The sequence below is a fragment of the Vanessa tameamea genome, chromosome 16 (genome assembly GCF_037043105.1).
Source record: "Vanessa tameamea isolate UH-Manoa-2023 chromosome 16, ilVanTame1 primary haplotype, whole genome shotgun sequence".
Classification (NCBI taxonomy): domain Eukaryota; kingdom Metazoa; phylum Arthropoda; class Insecta; order Lepidoptera; family Nymphalidae; genus Vanessa; species Vanessa tameamea.
Genome location: NC_087324.1, coordinates 7,206,602 through 7,223,830, shown reverse-complemented (window position 1 = coordinate 7,223,830; position 17,229 = coordinate 7,206,602). Strand labels below are relative to the sequence as shown.

General features: G+C 32.9%; 2 protein-coding genes across 4 annotated transcripts; one reads left to right on the top strand and one right to left on the bottom strand.

Moving 5' to 3' along the window:
• The first annotated feature begins 2,069 nt into the window (after nucleotides 1-2,069).
• On the top strand, nucleotides 2,070-9,368 carry Psa (Puromycin sensitive aminopeptidase). The gene is made up of 12 exons (XM_026643338.2): nucleotides 2,070-2,605; nucleotides 2,708-3,669; nucleotides 4,072-4,261; nucleotides 4,328-4,441; nucleotides 5,182-5,316; nucleotides 5,661-5,753; nucleotides 5,945-6,094; nucleotides 6,233-6,510; nucleotides 7,516-7,735; nucleotides 7,974-8,096; nucleotides 8,286-8,502; nucleotides 8,607-9,368. Exons 1-11 carry the CDS (start codon nucleotides 2,207-2,209, stop codon nucleotides 8,496-8,498), a joined length of 2,877 nt encoding a protein of 958 aa, XP_026499123.1. The 5' UTR covers nucleotides 2,070-2,206; the 3' UTR covers nucleotides 8,499-8,502; nucleotides 8,607-9,368.
• A 2,922-nt stretch (nucleotides 9,369-12,290) lies between these two features.
• LOC113402974 (F-box/LRR-repeat protein 16) lies at nucleotides 12,291-17,058 on the bottom strand. Of its 3 annotated transcripts, none has more exons than XM_026643374.2 (7): nucleotides 16,994-17,058; nucleotides 14,944-15,607; nucleotides 14,752-14,874; nucleotides 14,499-14,667; nucleotides 14,076-14,271; nucleotides 13,861-14,009; nucleotides 12,291-13,582 (listed from the first exon to the last, which is right to left on the bottom strand). In XM_026643374.2, exons 2-7 carry the CDS (start codon nucleotides 15,517-15,519, stop codon nucleotides 13,434-13,436), a joined length of 1,362 nt encoding a protein of 453 aa, XP_026499159.1. In that variant the 5' UTR covers nucleotides 15,520-15,607; nucleotides 16,994-17,058; the 3' UTR covers nucleotides 12,291-13,433. The 3 variants fall into 3 exon arrangements, with proteins under 3 accessions (XP_026499159.1, XP_026499157.1, XP_026499158.1); XM_026643372.2 differs by lacking the exon at nucleotides 16,994-17,058 and adding an exon at nucleotides 16,690-16,845; XM_026643373.2 differs by having other exon boundaries at nucleotides 12,292-13,582; nucleotides 16,852-17,039.
• Nucleotides 17,059-17,229: the final 171 nt, after the last annotated feature.

Sequence of the window (17,229 nt, the reverse complement as noted above, 5' to 3'; positions counted from 1 at the left end):
AATTTTAGACTTCAATAGGGTTGCAAGTAATATCGATCTGCCAACATCGATAATAACAAAGCGAAGGTATCGAATATCGCTAAGGGCACGAATAATAATTTTATATTTTTATTATTGCCAAAACGCTAATGTTGGTAATTGGTAGTATTTTTGATATTGGCGTAATTGCCTCCTCTATGATGTCGACTTTTAAAGAGGCAGGAACTGAGGTGGTAATCTTCAAAAGTAAATGGCAAGTAGCTAAGTAAACTATTTTTTTTTCTATGCTATACGTGGCAAGCGTGCCGAAAATGATTACCATCCTTCATGGGCTTTTGCAACATCGTGGGGCGTTCAGGTAAGTTAACGGCCTTTGAGACATTAGAAGACTCTTTTCTTGAAAGTTCTTTAGATATATCGGCTTGGGAAGACCACTGGCGAAATTTAGCTCCACAGAGTGGATGTGCAAGGCAAAAAATGCCTTAAAAATCGCATTGTTGTTTATTTCCGGACATTGAGGTGATGTGGGTGAAATTTGGATTTCTGATGCGATAACCGATGATGGAAATTTGCGGCTGGGATTTAGCCAAATAATTCCTCGGGACATTCTCCTAAAAATGCGCTAAAGGAATTAGAGTTAAATCAAATCTCTACGAAGAACCAACGATTCCAGCCTATCGGAAACAGTTTAACTGAATTTTGGTAATGTGTTTTAATTTTATTATTATTCACAAAATTTAGATTTAGACATAAAAGCCTTGGACATTATCGTTGTCTGTATGTTATCGAACTATCTATCTATCGATATTAAAATTATACGATTTAGATACCATAAGCAATAGAGCAGTAGAGCACTTATTTTACTGATTTGCATGCGAATGATAAAAACTTCTTCCAAAAAAATTAAAAGTGTTTAAAAATTACAGGAGCATTGTTGGGTGATTGTATATATACCTACTTTTTTAAGAATATAAGATAAATCCAAAATAGGAAAAATATTATAATAAAATAATGTATTATGTTAGTCAACTCTTCTGCATTGTTGCTACCCTTTAAGAAATTGAATAATTAGAGATGTTTTCATGTTCTCCCCAAGGACATCCCTCAGACTGATGATATGTAAGATGGGGGGCATTCGGGTAAGGAGGAGCCAGGGAGTTCACGATTGAGACAAGTCTTTCTATTCCTTTGAGAAGTGTTCTACTAAATAGGCGCGTGTCGTGATAAGGAAAAACATCGGGAAGAGGAGTTGTTAGTGAGCAAGTCTCATTTTAGCCGGATATTTTCGTAGGGAGCCGGGTGCCTAATGAATGATTCTTTTGAGTAATTAAGTAACCCACTTGTGTATAGTAGAGATGAAGCATATATAAGAAGGCTGAATGTTACCTCAGGGTAAGCTCATTATTGTACTTTGGCACATCACGTTGAATCTTAGATTTAAGCACTAACTTCATATATTTTCATCTTATAATTTAACTGATATCAAAGTTACAGTTTATCTGTTTGCGCCATAAATGTTAATTATATCCTTTGGAAACCTAAGCGGCTTATTTTTGGAATCATTAAAACTGTAAAAAAATTGTAATGTCCTCTTCCTGAACTTTATCGAATATATACAATCTAACTGATATTGTTATACTAGCTATCCATCCCGGCTTCGCACAGGTAGAATAAAGGTCTACAGTGTATACTATAATACCGACATATAATTACCAAACCAGTAGGATTTACGTAGCGTACACAAGTAAAATTCATAATGGCATATTTTTTTATCTGATATCTTCTAAAATGTATACAAAACATTAATAGATTGTACGCAAAAACCATCCTTGTGAATCACTCCGTTCATTTGAAAAAACTGTATGAAAATCTGTTCGGTAGTTTTGAAACTATCGCGTTGAGACAAATAGACAAACACGAATAGCGGGCACCTTTTAATTGTATTTCCGCATAATGTAAAACTAGACTTTATATACATGTTACTATCCTAGACCAATTCAAAAAAATTCGCTTGTATGAGTTTATGGTTTCTATTTGTATTTATACACAGATAATTTATAATCAGTTATTCATAACCACGTGAATGATGGTAAATCGAGAAACATCAAAATCGAGCTAACCCTATTGTTTAAACTGCTTTAAGTGAAAACTGTATCTGGCAGTAAAAAGTTCTAACATAAATATAGATGGAATAACTTTCACTGATAACGTCATTTAATCACGTTCCATGACGCTGCAACTGCTACGTGGTGTGCATAATTCATTTGCATTTCGTTTTCAAAATTATAGTAGTCATCGTAATCTACGCCGCCATTGCAACTTATTACGTAGCCAATACCGTTATACGGAGTGGGGAGGGGGACACAGACGTGCGAGGGGAGTTCGTATCAACGGTGCGGGTGCGGTTGGAGGCGTTGGTGCACGAGTTTACTCTGTCAGTCGGTCATTACGGTATTTCTCTGTAGCGCGTCCCACATTTACGATTTTGAAAGAAAAAGTGACAATGCCAGAAAATAAACCGTTTCAACGTCTTCCTAAAAATGTTGTGCCTAAACATTATGAACTACATTTGGTACCAAATCTTGAGAAATTTACATTTACAGGAAAGACTAGGGTGAAAGTATCGGTAAGTGGAAATTTCATCACACTACATTCTGTCGTTATTGCAAACATCTTATTTCCGTGTTAGGTACAAGATATAATGCTATAATGGCGCGTATATTTTCAGATTGTAAGTTCTACCAAAGAAATCGTGCTAAACAGTTTAGATTTGGTATTAACGAATGTCAAATTGCAATACGATGAAGGTGATTCAATTACTACTCTTAATCCGGTAGAAGTACGATTAGAATCGGCTGACGAAACTGCAGTTATAATATTTGAAAAAACTCTACCCGTCGGCGACGCTGTACTGCATTGTGAATTTACTGGTGAAATTAACGATAAAATGAAAGGTCTTTACCGTAGCAAGTACCTTACTCCAGGCGGTGAAGAGCGCTATGCTGCCGTCACACAATTTGAGGCAACTGATGCCCGTCGATGTTTTCCGTGTTGGGATGAACCTGCTATTAAAGCTACTTTTGATATAACATTAGAAGTTCCGGCCGACCGGGTTGCTCTATCAAATATGCCTGTTAAGGACGAAATAATTAAGGAGGATAAAAAAATTATGGAATTTGATACCACACCGATTATGTCAACATATCTTGTAGCAGTTGTTGTTGGTGAATATGATTATGTAGAAAAGACTTCACGCGATGGAGTTTTAGTGCGTGTTTATACACCTGTAGGAAAAAGTAAGCAAGGCTTATTTGCTTTGGAAGTTGCAGCAAAGGTATTGCCTTATTACAAGGAATATTTTGATATAGCTTATCCTTTGCCTAAAATAGACTTAATAGCAATAGCAGACTTCTCTGCTGGTGCTATGGAGAATTGGGGACTTGTTACTTACAGAGAAACATGTCTCCTGGTTGACGAAGAGCATACATCCGCAGTTAGGAGGCAATGGATAGCTTTAGTTGTGGGACACGAATTAGCTCACCAATGGTTCGGCAATTTGGTAACTATGGAGTGGTGGACTCATCTCTGGTTAAATGAGGGCTATGCATCATTTGTAGAATTCCTTTGTGTCAATCATTTATTCCCTGAGTATGATATTTGGACACAATTTGTAACAGAAACATATATAAGGTAAGACATTTATTTAATTAAATATTTTTATTTCAATTATGGTAAAATGTTGTTTATCACAAAATGTTTTATTAGTTTCATAATTACTGACTGCAATATTTGTTTAATTCTTATCATATTATTTGTTATACAATGTAAAGACTGTTTGTTATTGACATATAATGATAAATATGATGTATGAAATATCTCATATTCTTTATTAATTGTATAAATTGTGAATTTGCCATGTCATGTACAACAAACAAATGAAATGTAACGTGGAACAGTGCCAGAAGTCAGTAACTTAAAGGGTCAATCACCTCAATGTATTTGGCAATTATTCAATTATAAAGTATGATTACAATGACAAATTCAATACACAAAGAAAAAAATAAGTTTAAATTGTTTTTGTTATTGTTACAGAGCGTTAGAATTAGATTGTTTAAAGAATTCACATCCTATTGAGGTGCCAGTGGGACATCCCTCAGAAATTGATGAAATTTTTGATGACATTTCATACAACAAAGGTGCTTCTGTCATACGCATGCTACATAAGTACATCGGTGATGATGATTTCCGTAGAGGAATGAATATTTATCTTACAAGACATCAGGTATTATATGAATGAACAACATGGATTAGTTTTTTGTAAACAAATAGTAATCAACTTTTCTTTTAGTATAAAAATACTTTCACTGAAGATTTATGGGCAGCTTTAGAGGAGGCTTCTAAAAAACCTGTGGGCGCAGTGATGTCAACATGGACTAAGCAAATGGGTTTCCCAATGGTTGAGGTATTATTTCAAGTCATTACATTTCTGTCTTACCTTGTTTATTATCTAATAACATTTTACATGACATTGTTATAAATACTCATTACATTATCAGAGAAAATGAATGGCCTTGAATAAATGATTCTACATGTCAAATGTTAATCACTCATTGTTATCAAAGCATGAAAGTTATTTTATTGTCGAAGGCTAAATATATGTAATCATGAATTGGCAATGGCATAACTATACATATAATAATTTTAAATAAAAAATAGTAAATTTTTGTTGTCCATTAGTTTAATTATTATTAAATTCTTTAGTGTAAGTTCATACAAACAAGTATCTTGAGAAGTATAACATTATTGTATATACATTAGAATGTTCAACATTTAGTTTAATGGTAGAATGCCTTGAAACTAGCTGTATAAAGCTTGGATTGTAGTAGAATAGATTATTTGAGTCAGGGTCATGTATGTTGAAAATAGAACTCCTTATATATACGAAGTGTATGAATCAATAATAAATAAATAGTTTAAAACATTCCTCCACCTAATGAATAGTTGAAAAAAATCGAAATAAGTAGTTAGATATAATTCCAAATATGACAATGTTTTCTTACTTTAACAATTATTGCACTTGAACAAATTATAGCCATTATGTCACTATTAATAAAGTAAACATAATTTGAATTTAGTATAAGACATAAACTTCATATACAGTATGTATTTATATTTCCTTACCTAATTTATTGTTTATTTTAGGTCAGTTCAGAACAGAGAGGTGCAGACCGTGTTTTAAAATTGAGTCAACAAAAGTTCTGTGCTGATGGCAGTCAAGGAAATGATATATTATGGATGATACCAATTACAATCTCAACTCAGGAGCAACCTTCAAAGGTGATTTATATTTTATCGATGATATTATTGTAATTTACTATATTCATGGTCAATACAAAATTATTCATATCTCATCACTGATGTAGTAACATTGACACACTTTCTCTCTGATTTCCTGTTATGATAAGAGATTGTAGATATGATTGTTAAAGTATGTACTTTGATAAGTAGTACAATTTAAAAAAAAACCTTTCTAGATTACAAACATTAATCAAATTAATCTAGTACTAGGAAACTTTCATAAAACTGATGATATTTCGTAATTTCAATAAATACAATATTTTGAAAGATTATATTCGATGCGAATGAACAGGATTTATCTAAAAATTATTTTATTTTGATAGGTAGCATTATCTACAGTTTTGGAGAAACAATCGCAGGAAGTTGTACTGAAAAATGTTGCTGAAGATTCTTGGGTGAAACTCAACCCTGGAACAGTAAGTTATTTAACTGCAATCAATGGTGCTGCAATCAAACTCTTTTCAATTATACCATAAATTATAACATTTCGGATAAATATAAACTTTAATAAGTTAGTTCATACATTTTGCAAAAATTATAGGGATAGCAAATAATTTATTAGCAAGTCATCTATGAAAAATAAATAAAATGAAAATAATAATAACAGGTGGGGTATTACCGGACGCGCTACCCGGCCGCCATGCTGGAGCAACTCGTTCGCGCCGTGCGCGACGGGTCGCTGCCGCCGCTCGACCGCCTCGGGCTGCTGGACGACTGCTTCGCGCTCGTGCAGGCCGGACACACCAACACCGCCGAGGTAACGTAGCCGGCCAGTCTCTGGCGTGGCACATGTACACTGATCTGGAGGTGCTCATTGTTCGTTCTTTATCGTATTGTGCCTTTTAAATGTAATATACTAAAACATTAACAATGAAAACAAATATGTTTCTTGCAGTCTCTTAAACTTATGGAAGCATTTACTGATGAAAATAATTTTACCGTATGGTCATCAATATCAAATTGCCTGTCAAAGCTGAGCGCGCTGTTTTCACACACGGCCCTCGACAAACCTCTTAAAAACTATGGGCGAAAATTATTCTGTAATGTTACCCGGCGATTGGGCTGGGATGCTGAAGAAAAAGAAAGTCACCTGGACACACTGCTTCGGAGTTTAGTTTTAAATAAAATGATAAGCTTTGAGGATCCTGACACCATCAAAGAAGCTAAGAGTCGGTTAGTAAATCTATTAAATATTCAGTTTTGACCAAGGCTCAATTTTCTACATTAGATAACTTAAGCGCGTTTATGTTGGATTAGCCGTTTTCACGAGTTTTTAAATGTCAGTTTCATAAACAAAAAATATTTTACAGAAGTTTTGACTTATTAACAGAATTCTATTGAAAAAATCCTAAATAAACATAGATATTTCACAATTTATTTGTAAAAAAAAACACATACAATTCAGTTATGATTTAAACATTGTTTTACTCATAAAAATGGGTTTTATTTTATTTTCATTAGGACAACCAACAGTAGATATAATATCACATCTAAATAAAAAATATAATACATTTCAAAATTATCCAGGCAAAAGTTCTACTACTTACAGGTAGTCTCACCATGCATTATCATATTACACAATGTAATTATTGTAAAATTTACGATTATTACGAGTGACAATCGATTATAATATTTTATTCACAGTTTTTTATTTTTTATATATTATTATTAACTGTGTGTATATCAAATATATTATAATTATTTCAGTAATTTATTAGGATACGTATGTTATTTTATTTTCTATACAATAGGAAATAAAACTCATAAAAAATATATACAGAATAAATAATGTAATAACTTGACGATGCTTTATATCGATTGGATTGTCTATAGTAGTTGTAATTATACACAAAAACGAAGTTACACGCAACAAGTTTAAAAATGCCAAAAAATTACAACCGGCAATTGGAATAAGCGCTCTTAAAGAAAAACCATTTAAAAATACTGACAATATATACAGGTTTTTTTTGATAATGTTAGTAATATATACAGGTTTAAACCATAAGATGTAAAAATTGAGTCTTTGTAGTAACAAATAGTAATCATTCGAGTTTGTGTAAATCGTAATCATTTAAACTAAATAAAAGATATATAGAAACTATGAAAATTGGTTATTTATGTAGTGATTACTGCGTTCGAATGTTCGTACTACGGAGTAAATGAAATTCAACTTCCCAGGTTCGAGAGGCACTCGTCGGGCGAGTGCGCGCTGCCGGCGGACCTGCGCTCGGCGTGCTACCGCGCCGTGCTGGCGGAGGCCAACGAGGCCACGTTCCAGCGCTTCCTGCAGCTGTACCGCGCCGCGGACCTGCACGAGGAGAAGGACCGCATCAGCCGCGCCCTCGGCGCCGTCAAGGACCCGGCGCTGCTCAAGCGCGTGCTCGAATTTGCCGTTTCGGTAATTTTGCTTTTACATTGCATATTTAACTTATACTAGAAATCTTCAAATCTGGTATTTTAATGTTAACAGTTAAATAGCAAAAAAACAGCAATAGCAGGCTAGTTTTCTGATACATTAGTGGATTAAGAAACCGTTAATTTCATGTGCAAATAACTTCATTTCATTTAAAGTAAAGATGTTCTTCTCAGCAAAAAATAAGACAGAAAACTTCTAACGTTTTTTTTATTCCTTGAAGGATGAAGTCAGGGCACAAGATACTGTTTTCGTTATTGTGTCGGTGGCAGTTAGCAGAAATGGACGTGACCTGGCCTGGCAATTTTTCAAGGATCATTGGCAGGAATTTATGGATCGCTACCAGGTATCTAGATTATTTTATGAAAAAAATTTGGTGTATTTTTAAACTCAAATCATTTTGAGAATCATATATGAATAGAAACAAATTTATGAAAAAGAAGTCCTTATCCTTTCGGATTGCAATTTTCAGAGGACTTAAAAATATTGATCATATACATATATACATCGATAAAACGATAATGAATTTGTACAGGGTGGCTTCCTCTTGGCGCGTCTCGTGAAATCGACAACAGAGAATTTCGCATCAGAGGCGTGCGCCCAGGAGATCGAGGAATTCTTCCGCACGCACCAGTCGCCGGGCACCGAGCGCTCCGTGCAGCAGGCGCTGGAGACCGTGCGCCTCAACGCCGCCTGGCTGCGGCGCGACCTCGCCTCCGCCACCGCCTACCTGCAGCCTTACCATTGAGCCCGTAGGTGTTTCGTGTTTTTAATTCGCGTAAAGTGTGAATCATTATTCCAGAATATTTTGTGCTGTTGTAGATTCAAAATTTAATTTAATTTATTCTTTTTACAGGACCAAATAAGAAAAGACTGAAATTTCAACGAAAATCGCAAGTTTATTTCATTCGAGTAAAATGTATCTAAGGAAAGTTAGCTTATTAATTTAATTATTGACTTAATAATGTTAACTTTTAAAGTATTACAGAATATGTAACTCGAGTTAAGTTTTATATCAGTTAACTGAATTATCTTAACATTAAAATCTCTTTAAAACTTCTGGGTTTGTAATAAAAATAAAAAACCGTAGTTTTGGTGTCACTATCATCGGAATTCTAATATTTCTTTTTATCATGTATAGCATTTGTTATTGTTATTAGATTTGCTATATTCTATAATTGTATGTAGTCATAAAATTGTTTTACATATTACATTAAAAGAGAGAATAAACTTGAGTCTCTTGATTGACGTTTGTAAGGCCATACCAAATAGGCATATTGTGTAAATGTGTAAAAAATAATGTTAATCTATAATTATTTTAGTTTTGTTGGTGCTCAGTGCATTTCTAAGTTTGTTTCACTAAAAATGATAATATATGCATACATTGAAATATGTCATAGGTTTCTCTTTTGAAATTGTTATTATGAAAAATATTTTTCTATAACTTTCAATATTCCTTAAGAGAGTTATTGTGTCGCATTACAATGGAATGTCTTCAAATTGTGTGATGTATGAAAGAATTATGTTGAAAGTTACCATCATTTAGGTTCTTGCTTGTTGTCATGATTTTTTTGTAAAAGCTTGTGTTATTGCAATAAATCGTACAAAAGTACCTGCACTTGGCTTTTTTAATTTTTAAAATAGATTTTATTTTAATTTTACATTACAATAGACATGTTTAACACAAGATACAATGAAAAATATAGAAAACATTTACTTACTATAAAATATTTTAAATATGCCACCATAGCTCTTAGATACACAAAGCATTATTAGAATACATATGAACTGAAAACAACCCGTTTCTGGTTTTAATGAATTTTCGAAGTACCCTTGGTTCTAAATATTTTTTTTTAGTTTTATTAACTGCACCTCAAAATCTCCAAAAATCTATGAGGTTAGACATCAATGCTAGCTATTTCGTTAATACAAACATGCCTTAGTAGAAATAAAACGCTCCTTAAAACAGTACATCTATATTGCACTATAACATCTCACTTAGCATTGTACAAATAAGGTGTTCTTATGAAATTTGATTGAAAACATTAAATACCTACTATACACAAACATCACACAACAGTACTAATACTATATATTAAGTGCATTTATTTAACAAAAAGTCAAATAAATACTCTTAAAAGGAAAAAGATACAAAAGTTTAAACAAATTATACAAAAAAAAAAATACGCTAGCTTAAACAATTTGTTATTAATCACACATTTATATTTATAAAAATATAATTATCTAAACACACAAAGTTTGAAATATACTCTTCCGAAAGCATTTATTTTGTAAAATGAATATACAATGAAAGTACAATTTAAAAAAAAATGTTTAAAAAAATTATAATTTCGGGAATAAAGTTTTATTGCTTTATTGTTTTCATTACAACCATCAAGAAGGTATAAGTCACATCTTTTAACAACTTTATATCTATTATTTATTACAATATTAGACTAATTACATTTTTCAGTATATAATTGTATATATACATAAAGTGCTTTTAGTATTTTTTTATTTTTCTAAATAAAACAGGGATTTCCAAAGTTGCAGCCACTTAAATCATATACACTTTTAGTTTCATAAGGCTAATATATTAATTCTCAAATTTTGAGATGCTATGTTCTAGCTAGCTTCCGAAGGCACAGCTAAGAAACTAGATACGTCGCTGTCTTCCGAGTGTTAATAAACTTTGTATTATTAAATGTGCTTTCTATAGTTATGACTAGGTAATCTTTTAAATATTACTTGTTAAAAAGGTCTATAGCTATTCGCAAATTCGCATTTATGGATAGTCGATCTGGGAATCATTTTGTCAAAGTGAAATACATACCTTTTTTTTAGACTGACTCAAGAAAAGCTTAAGCTATATTCTTAAAGACGTAGAGAACATAATATTTTTTGTTAAAAAATTACATTCAAAATATTTTATAAATTGTAGATTAATTATAAAAATCTTTTGGATTATAATTAAAAATATCCACTATTGGTTTAATTAGTTGTTGAGTATTTATATCTTCATTTATTAATTGATATAATGTGCCCTAAAATTGGTAAGATAGGGTTGAATCATATCATTTATATTATTTTACCCAGACCTAAGTTATAATGCACTACAATCACATTAAAACTAAACACAATCAATTTATAACAGACAGAGATCTTTTTTGCGGGAAGCCAATTCACATAAATAACTTTTATTCTATTTGTAGCTATAATATCTGTAACATCTAAACTAGAAATGCGATGGTTTTTGTGCTTTTCTTCTAGCTACGTCTATGCTCTACATTATCAGAAATTATTCACCATACACAGTCATTAGCATTCGGTTAGGTACTCATTATATTTAACACCAGCTCTTATAAAATTTAATAAATTAAATTTATCAAAGGAAATTTTTAAGTTACATCTAGAATATATGAATATACATTTAAAACACACGCACGGACATGCAGAAATTTTTCGGACGGTATAGTAATTATAACACTTCAAAGGTTACAGAACTGGTACATACTATATTTGAGAGAATATACAAAAAAAAAAAAAAAACATTTTCGTAGTAACGAAAGTACTCTTAAAGTATAAATATGTTAACCGTAAGCGTGTAAGCCGTACTGCACTATTACATTACCGAAGATATTTACGAATAAATTTAAGTAAATATATTTTAATAAAATTTATCAGAATTTTACTATAATTAATACCTATCATAAATTATAAGCGATGAAACTTGCTAAGGCAGAGTAGTTATAACTAAAGAAAATTTCCTATCTATGTCAAATTTCGTAGAGATTATATTAAAGCCAGCATATTAGGATTACATATTTCAAATGCAGCCTCTTACAAGGACTTGTAAATTACGATGGGATATCAAATTTACACCAGTTTGACTAGAAAAGAACATATTAGTATTTAGTGTAGTTATTTTAGTCTTTTGAGTTTTGTACGAAAATATATTTATAACATATTATAAAACCTCGTTATCTGTATTATTATGTATGTATAACATACTTTATGTAAGTTAGAAATTCGACACAGCAACTGCAGGAAAAATAAGACGCTTTCCATGAAGTTTGAATATATTTTTGTATAGGCAGATGTTAAGGTCAGCACCAAAATTGGCAAATCTTTTACAATTATGGAAATCCAATATACTTCTCAAATTGTATGATTGGCAATCGAAATATCTTCAAAATCTATGGAGTATTATATAACGGTTTACCTGTAACAATTCACGGTTGATCTTTGATCTCAAATTTCTATCTCAACATAATAAACTTAAAAATATTTTAAAGAAATGCAATTTATTAAAAATGTTCTTATTTATGATATCCAAGCATCACTCAGTTTAAATGTAAAAAAGAGGGTCAGTCCTAAAATGGCGAGTGTATTATTTCTGTAATGTACTTTATCGTTTAATATAGTTGAAAATTATACGTTACTAAATAAATGTAGGTAGGAAAAAAAGGGATTCAATGTAAAGAAAGTTATTGTAACTTTTGTTTGTAAAACACCGATTAATTATTTATAATAATGTTATGACTGTTACTTTTATTTTTATTAGCTCAATTTTCCAAAAATGACGTTTAAACTACGAAAGTTTAAAAAGAGTTTATTTGCTAATCTAGTTTCACACAACTTAAGAAAATCTGAAACATATTTTGCTTATTAAATTACTTTTAAGTAAATAAATATTATAAGAAAAAGAATTGATTTCGATATGATATTATTGTGGACGAGTTGCATAATGACCAATCGTTAAGATGTTATATTGCTATAAACATAAATAACATTATTTTATTCACTTTTGACCTTCTTGAACTGATTTCGTAAAGCTTCGGTCACAAATCGATTCATACAATAGTTCAGTATAGTTTGAAGTTATTTGGAAATCTTACATCCGCCATTCTAACCGATATAAAAATAAAATTATATGAAGGAGAATCCATAAATTAGATGCATTTACACTTTTTATAACATCGAATTTTCATTTTTGTTTTACATTCAACCATCAATTACATAAAGTTTGGTATGAGTCTTTTGTTAAATGAAATAACTTAACATTATGTTTTCATATAAATTACTTTTTATAATAATTAGAGATTATATTTTAAGTTAAAGGAGAAATTGAGCAATTATTGGGTCTTTATTTATTATGTTTGTTAGATTATATTCAATAAAATCTTATAAACATAATTAATAACTACAAAACTTTTAAACTTCTTAATGCTTACATCATTAAAAGATCTTTTTGGCATGTCTAAATCAAAAATTAAAGAAAATAATAAAAATGTATTGAGATCAAGGAAAAAATTAGCTTTTAAATTACCGAGCTAGTTACTCATTTGAAAATAAATTTGGTAGTCGGAAGCTTATGAATATCAGGTATACAAAGGACGACTGTGTACAGTCCCGTGCATCATATATAATCGATATCCACTAAAGCGGAGATGTTATTTCACCTTTTCTCTCTCCTCTCCGCCTGAAGTAACTATCCCTACTATTCGTTATTTATGATACATTCGTCCTCCCCTCTCATTTCCACTTTGTTGGATACAAGTCTACAACCGAACAAAATCTTCAAAAGCCGGTAAACGCGCAAACGTTACAAATTGACTGAGATTTTCTTAGTGTATTATGTACAAACAGGCCTCTATATACATATCGACTGGTCCGTCCGTGCTCACTCGACGATGAGACACCGCGGCAGGTGCTCGTGCAAGTAGTCGAAGAGCTCCGGAGACGCTCCCGGGCAGTTGGTGAGCTCCAGCTCGCGAAGCTGGCGCAGCTGGATGAGGCTCGACAGCCCGCCCGACGTCAGCAGCGGGCACCCTACATGTTGACAACTCCTCATTGTTAGGGTTTAAATACACATTGTAATATATTTATATCAATAGTTGTTTTGTTTTTGTTATAATGATCGACTGAGGCAATAGTTTGCTTTGTTATATTATTCCGTTGTTTTTGCAGCCATATATTAAATAGAAGCATGTTTAAAAAATTCAACTTTAGTCTTAACCTTAACCGTTATTTTAATAAATCTTTAACGAATGGAATTTTATAAGTTTACTGTCAACCTCATATAATATAGAAGAATGAAAATCACCGACCGGCCAGAGACAACAGCTGCAAGGACCTCATGCCGCAGAGGTGTTGTACGCCGAAGTCGCGCACCTGCGAGCACCAGCGCAGGAATAGCGCCACCAGCGACTGCATGGTGCTGATGTATCCGACGCCGATGTCCGTTATGTGCACGCATCTGAAACGGAAGGGCGATATGATTTCAATCGTTCACGATTCTGAATATCCGGTGGCTGGGCGTCACCTGTCCAGCGTGAGCTCCTCGAGGTGGTTGAGGTCGCAGGCGATGTACTCGAGCGCGTTGTCGGTGACGCGCGGGCACCAGCTCAGGTCGAGACTGCGCAGGCGCGGCAAGTTCTCCGCCAGCAGCTCCACGCCCTCGTCCGTCACCTTGCTGCAGCCGCTCAGCGACAGCACGGTCAGGTTGGGCAGCGAGTGCACTGATAGGACGGGAAGATGTATCGAGCAATTCGTTTTCGAGAGGATTAAATATCTAGGAATCTGTTCGTAGCCCTGTAAGTTACTATTTAAACAAAAAAAATCTGCGATAGATGTTATAATTGAAGCGAATGATTTTAGTTTTTTCCGTGTTAAATGCAAGAACATTAGAACTTAAAGTTACAAAAATGTTTTGTTTATGACATTTCTAAAAAGCGACAATTATTACCGATGTTAACGACACCATGGTTAGTAAGTTCCCAGCAGCTGTGTAATCTCAATATACTGAGTGAAGCACTTTGCTTTGGCGAGAAATAGCCGAGAGCTGCATCCGTCACATGGTATGCTTGTAATGAAAACTCGTACAGAGACGGTAAAAGCTGAGCCACCGCACCGACCTGCAGTTGTTAATTAATGAATGTAGATATAATTATTGTTAAGTGACAATCGCGTCGTCGATGAAGTGAAAGAAATACACTTACAGCCTCGTCAGCAATGTTAATGCAATCAGTAAGCGTGAGTGAAACAATCCTCGGAGTTAGACATGCCCATAAACCAGCCTCTGTTATCTCATTGCAGCCCGTTAGTTCAAGTTCAAAGAGAACCTAAAAATAATGTACGGTTTAATAGGATCTTTATTTTTGTAAGCAATATTCATAAGACATCTGTCTCACCTGTAAATGGTCCAAAATAGCTTCTAATCCTCTATCTGTTATTGTGCATCCTTTTAGTCCAATAGCGTGTAAGTGGTGTGCTGATAGGGGAAACTGCTTAATAAGCTCATTTATATCGTCATCGGTAGCAGATATCAAAATAACACCTCGAATACCTCTTCTAATCACTGAATTATAAAACCTTTGCATACAACAGCCAGATTCGGAGCGCAGTTCGCGACAGTCTAATACGGCAGCCAACCCGGACCACCATCGCGGGGACGAATAGAGAATGTCGCGCCATTTCGTGCACACTTGGGCTAACGTTTTTCTTTCATTAGGAGTGAAATAAAGAAAAAACTTCTCTAGAAATCTTTCTTCTAATATAAACTGACTCCAAACGAGAGGTCGAGGAGATGGTCGACGCCGGCGGGGTATTCTAGGTGCTGCAGTGGAAGCGGGACCGCACAGCGCATTCGCCATACGTTCCACTACCCCGGGAGAGCGCTTCCGGCCGCGGAGCCCCAGGCCGGTAATGCGCCGCGACAACTCGGCCGAGGCGCGCTCGACGACGCCTTGCGCGGATACCGACGACATCTTCACCTTGACGCGGCGAATGGTGTCGGCGGGCCGCCCGCCGCCCGAGCTCGCCCCGCCCGCTCCGTGCTCGCAACCCGCCACCGTGCTGTTTCAAATTAACATTGAATCAAACTAATCTTTTTAAAGTTTACTCGGGCGAGATTCGACCTCCCACATATTTTATTCAATTCACAAAATTTCATATGCCTTTTTTTAATATTTTTTTACTAGAAATTTAATGACAAATACAAATATTATACAATCACTATCTTGCCTCAAGCATTTAATCCAGCCATCAAACCCAAGCTATTAAGTCACTTGATTCATCAAACTACATGTTTATTTATGTTTTCAAATTTTTTTCATAACTATGGAATAATTTAAAAGAATTTTTGATTTGACTGATTAGACTGGATCATTACATTTTATCATACTTACATAATATCTAAAATACGGTGAATTGTAATTGTTGGATTTCTTTAACTCTCATAATAGCAGATTAGTACTAGATTATTAATTAATAACATTACTTACATTTTGACTTTAAAATTTGTAAAAAAAAAATTAGGTCTTAGACAGTACATTACAACTATGATGTCAAGCTTTAGTGGTGCTATAAAAACTTGAAAGTGAGTTGTTATAATGAATGAAATGATCTCATGGTAAACCTTTGATTTCTAGAATTAATAATAGTATAATGATTATTACAATCCTTTGTTTCGTCTGAATTTATCCAAATGTATCAATATGATAAGGTTTTTTTTTTATGTCTCATTAAAGTAGTTAGTAATTTGCAAGCAAAATTTAATTCATATACATTTAGCATCTAGTTGACTTGAAATATTTATTTTAATTTTAAATGGCACTTTTGTTAAAAAATAAGTGGCGATGAAATGTCAAAACAATAAGATATGGCAAGCATTTCAAGTTAAATATCTAAATGAAAGACACAACAATAGTAGAAATTGATATTATTTAATTATTCATTCGTATTGTAAGCTTTTGATAATAATAAAATACCAGGTATTTGTATTCAAAATAAGCCATCTAAGATTTAAAAACTAGTTTCTAAAATACATTAATTAGATTTTATTAGACACAAATTGAATATGCAAACTACTTCATTATTTTTCTAAATAATAAAGAAGATTTTCAATTATTTTATCATCGATGTAGAGAAAAACTTACGTAAATCCTTCCATATATTAGGACAAAACGTAGTCAGCATATTTTTTGAACCAAATTTAAATAATATATATTAAATCATTATTATTCAAAGCTCTGTAATATTTTAAAATAAATGGACTTTGAAAGCACGAAATAAATACAAAAATCGATGGCTTTACAAACCTATAAATTTGTGACTGGGGTTAAAATCACCATATTATTATTTAGTGGAGAACTATTTTATTATTTGTTACCGTATATAAATCCATATACAAAATTATTATATTTTGCTGTTACTTAGAAACTAAAAAATTAAATCACGAACCAAAATTAAGAAAACTGAGGAAAATGACGCTGTCATTTGTGCACTATTCCTGTCTCTTTCTTTTATTTAGAGACTGTATAGAGCTAAGCTATAGTATAAATTGTGACGTCAAACTTATAATAATTTAAATGTTGGATTGAATTTGTAATGTTAGATTACATTGTTATATTATTTATCCACACTACTAATAAATAGTATTATTTCATAGTTAATAAAAAAATATTCTTACATTTATA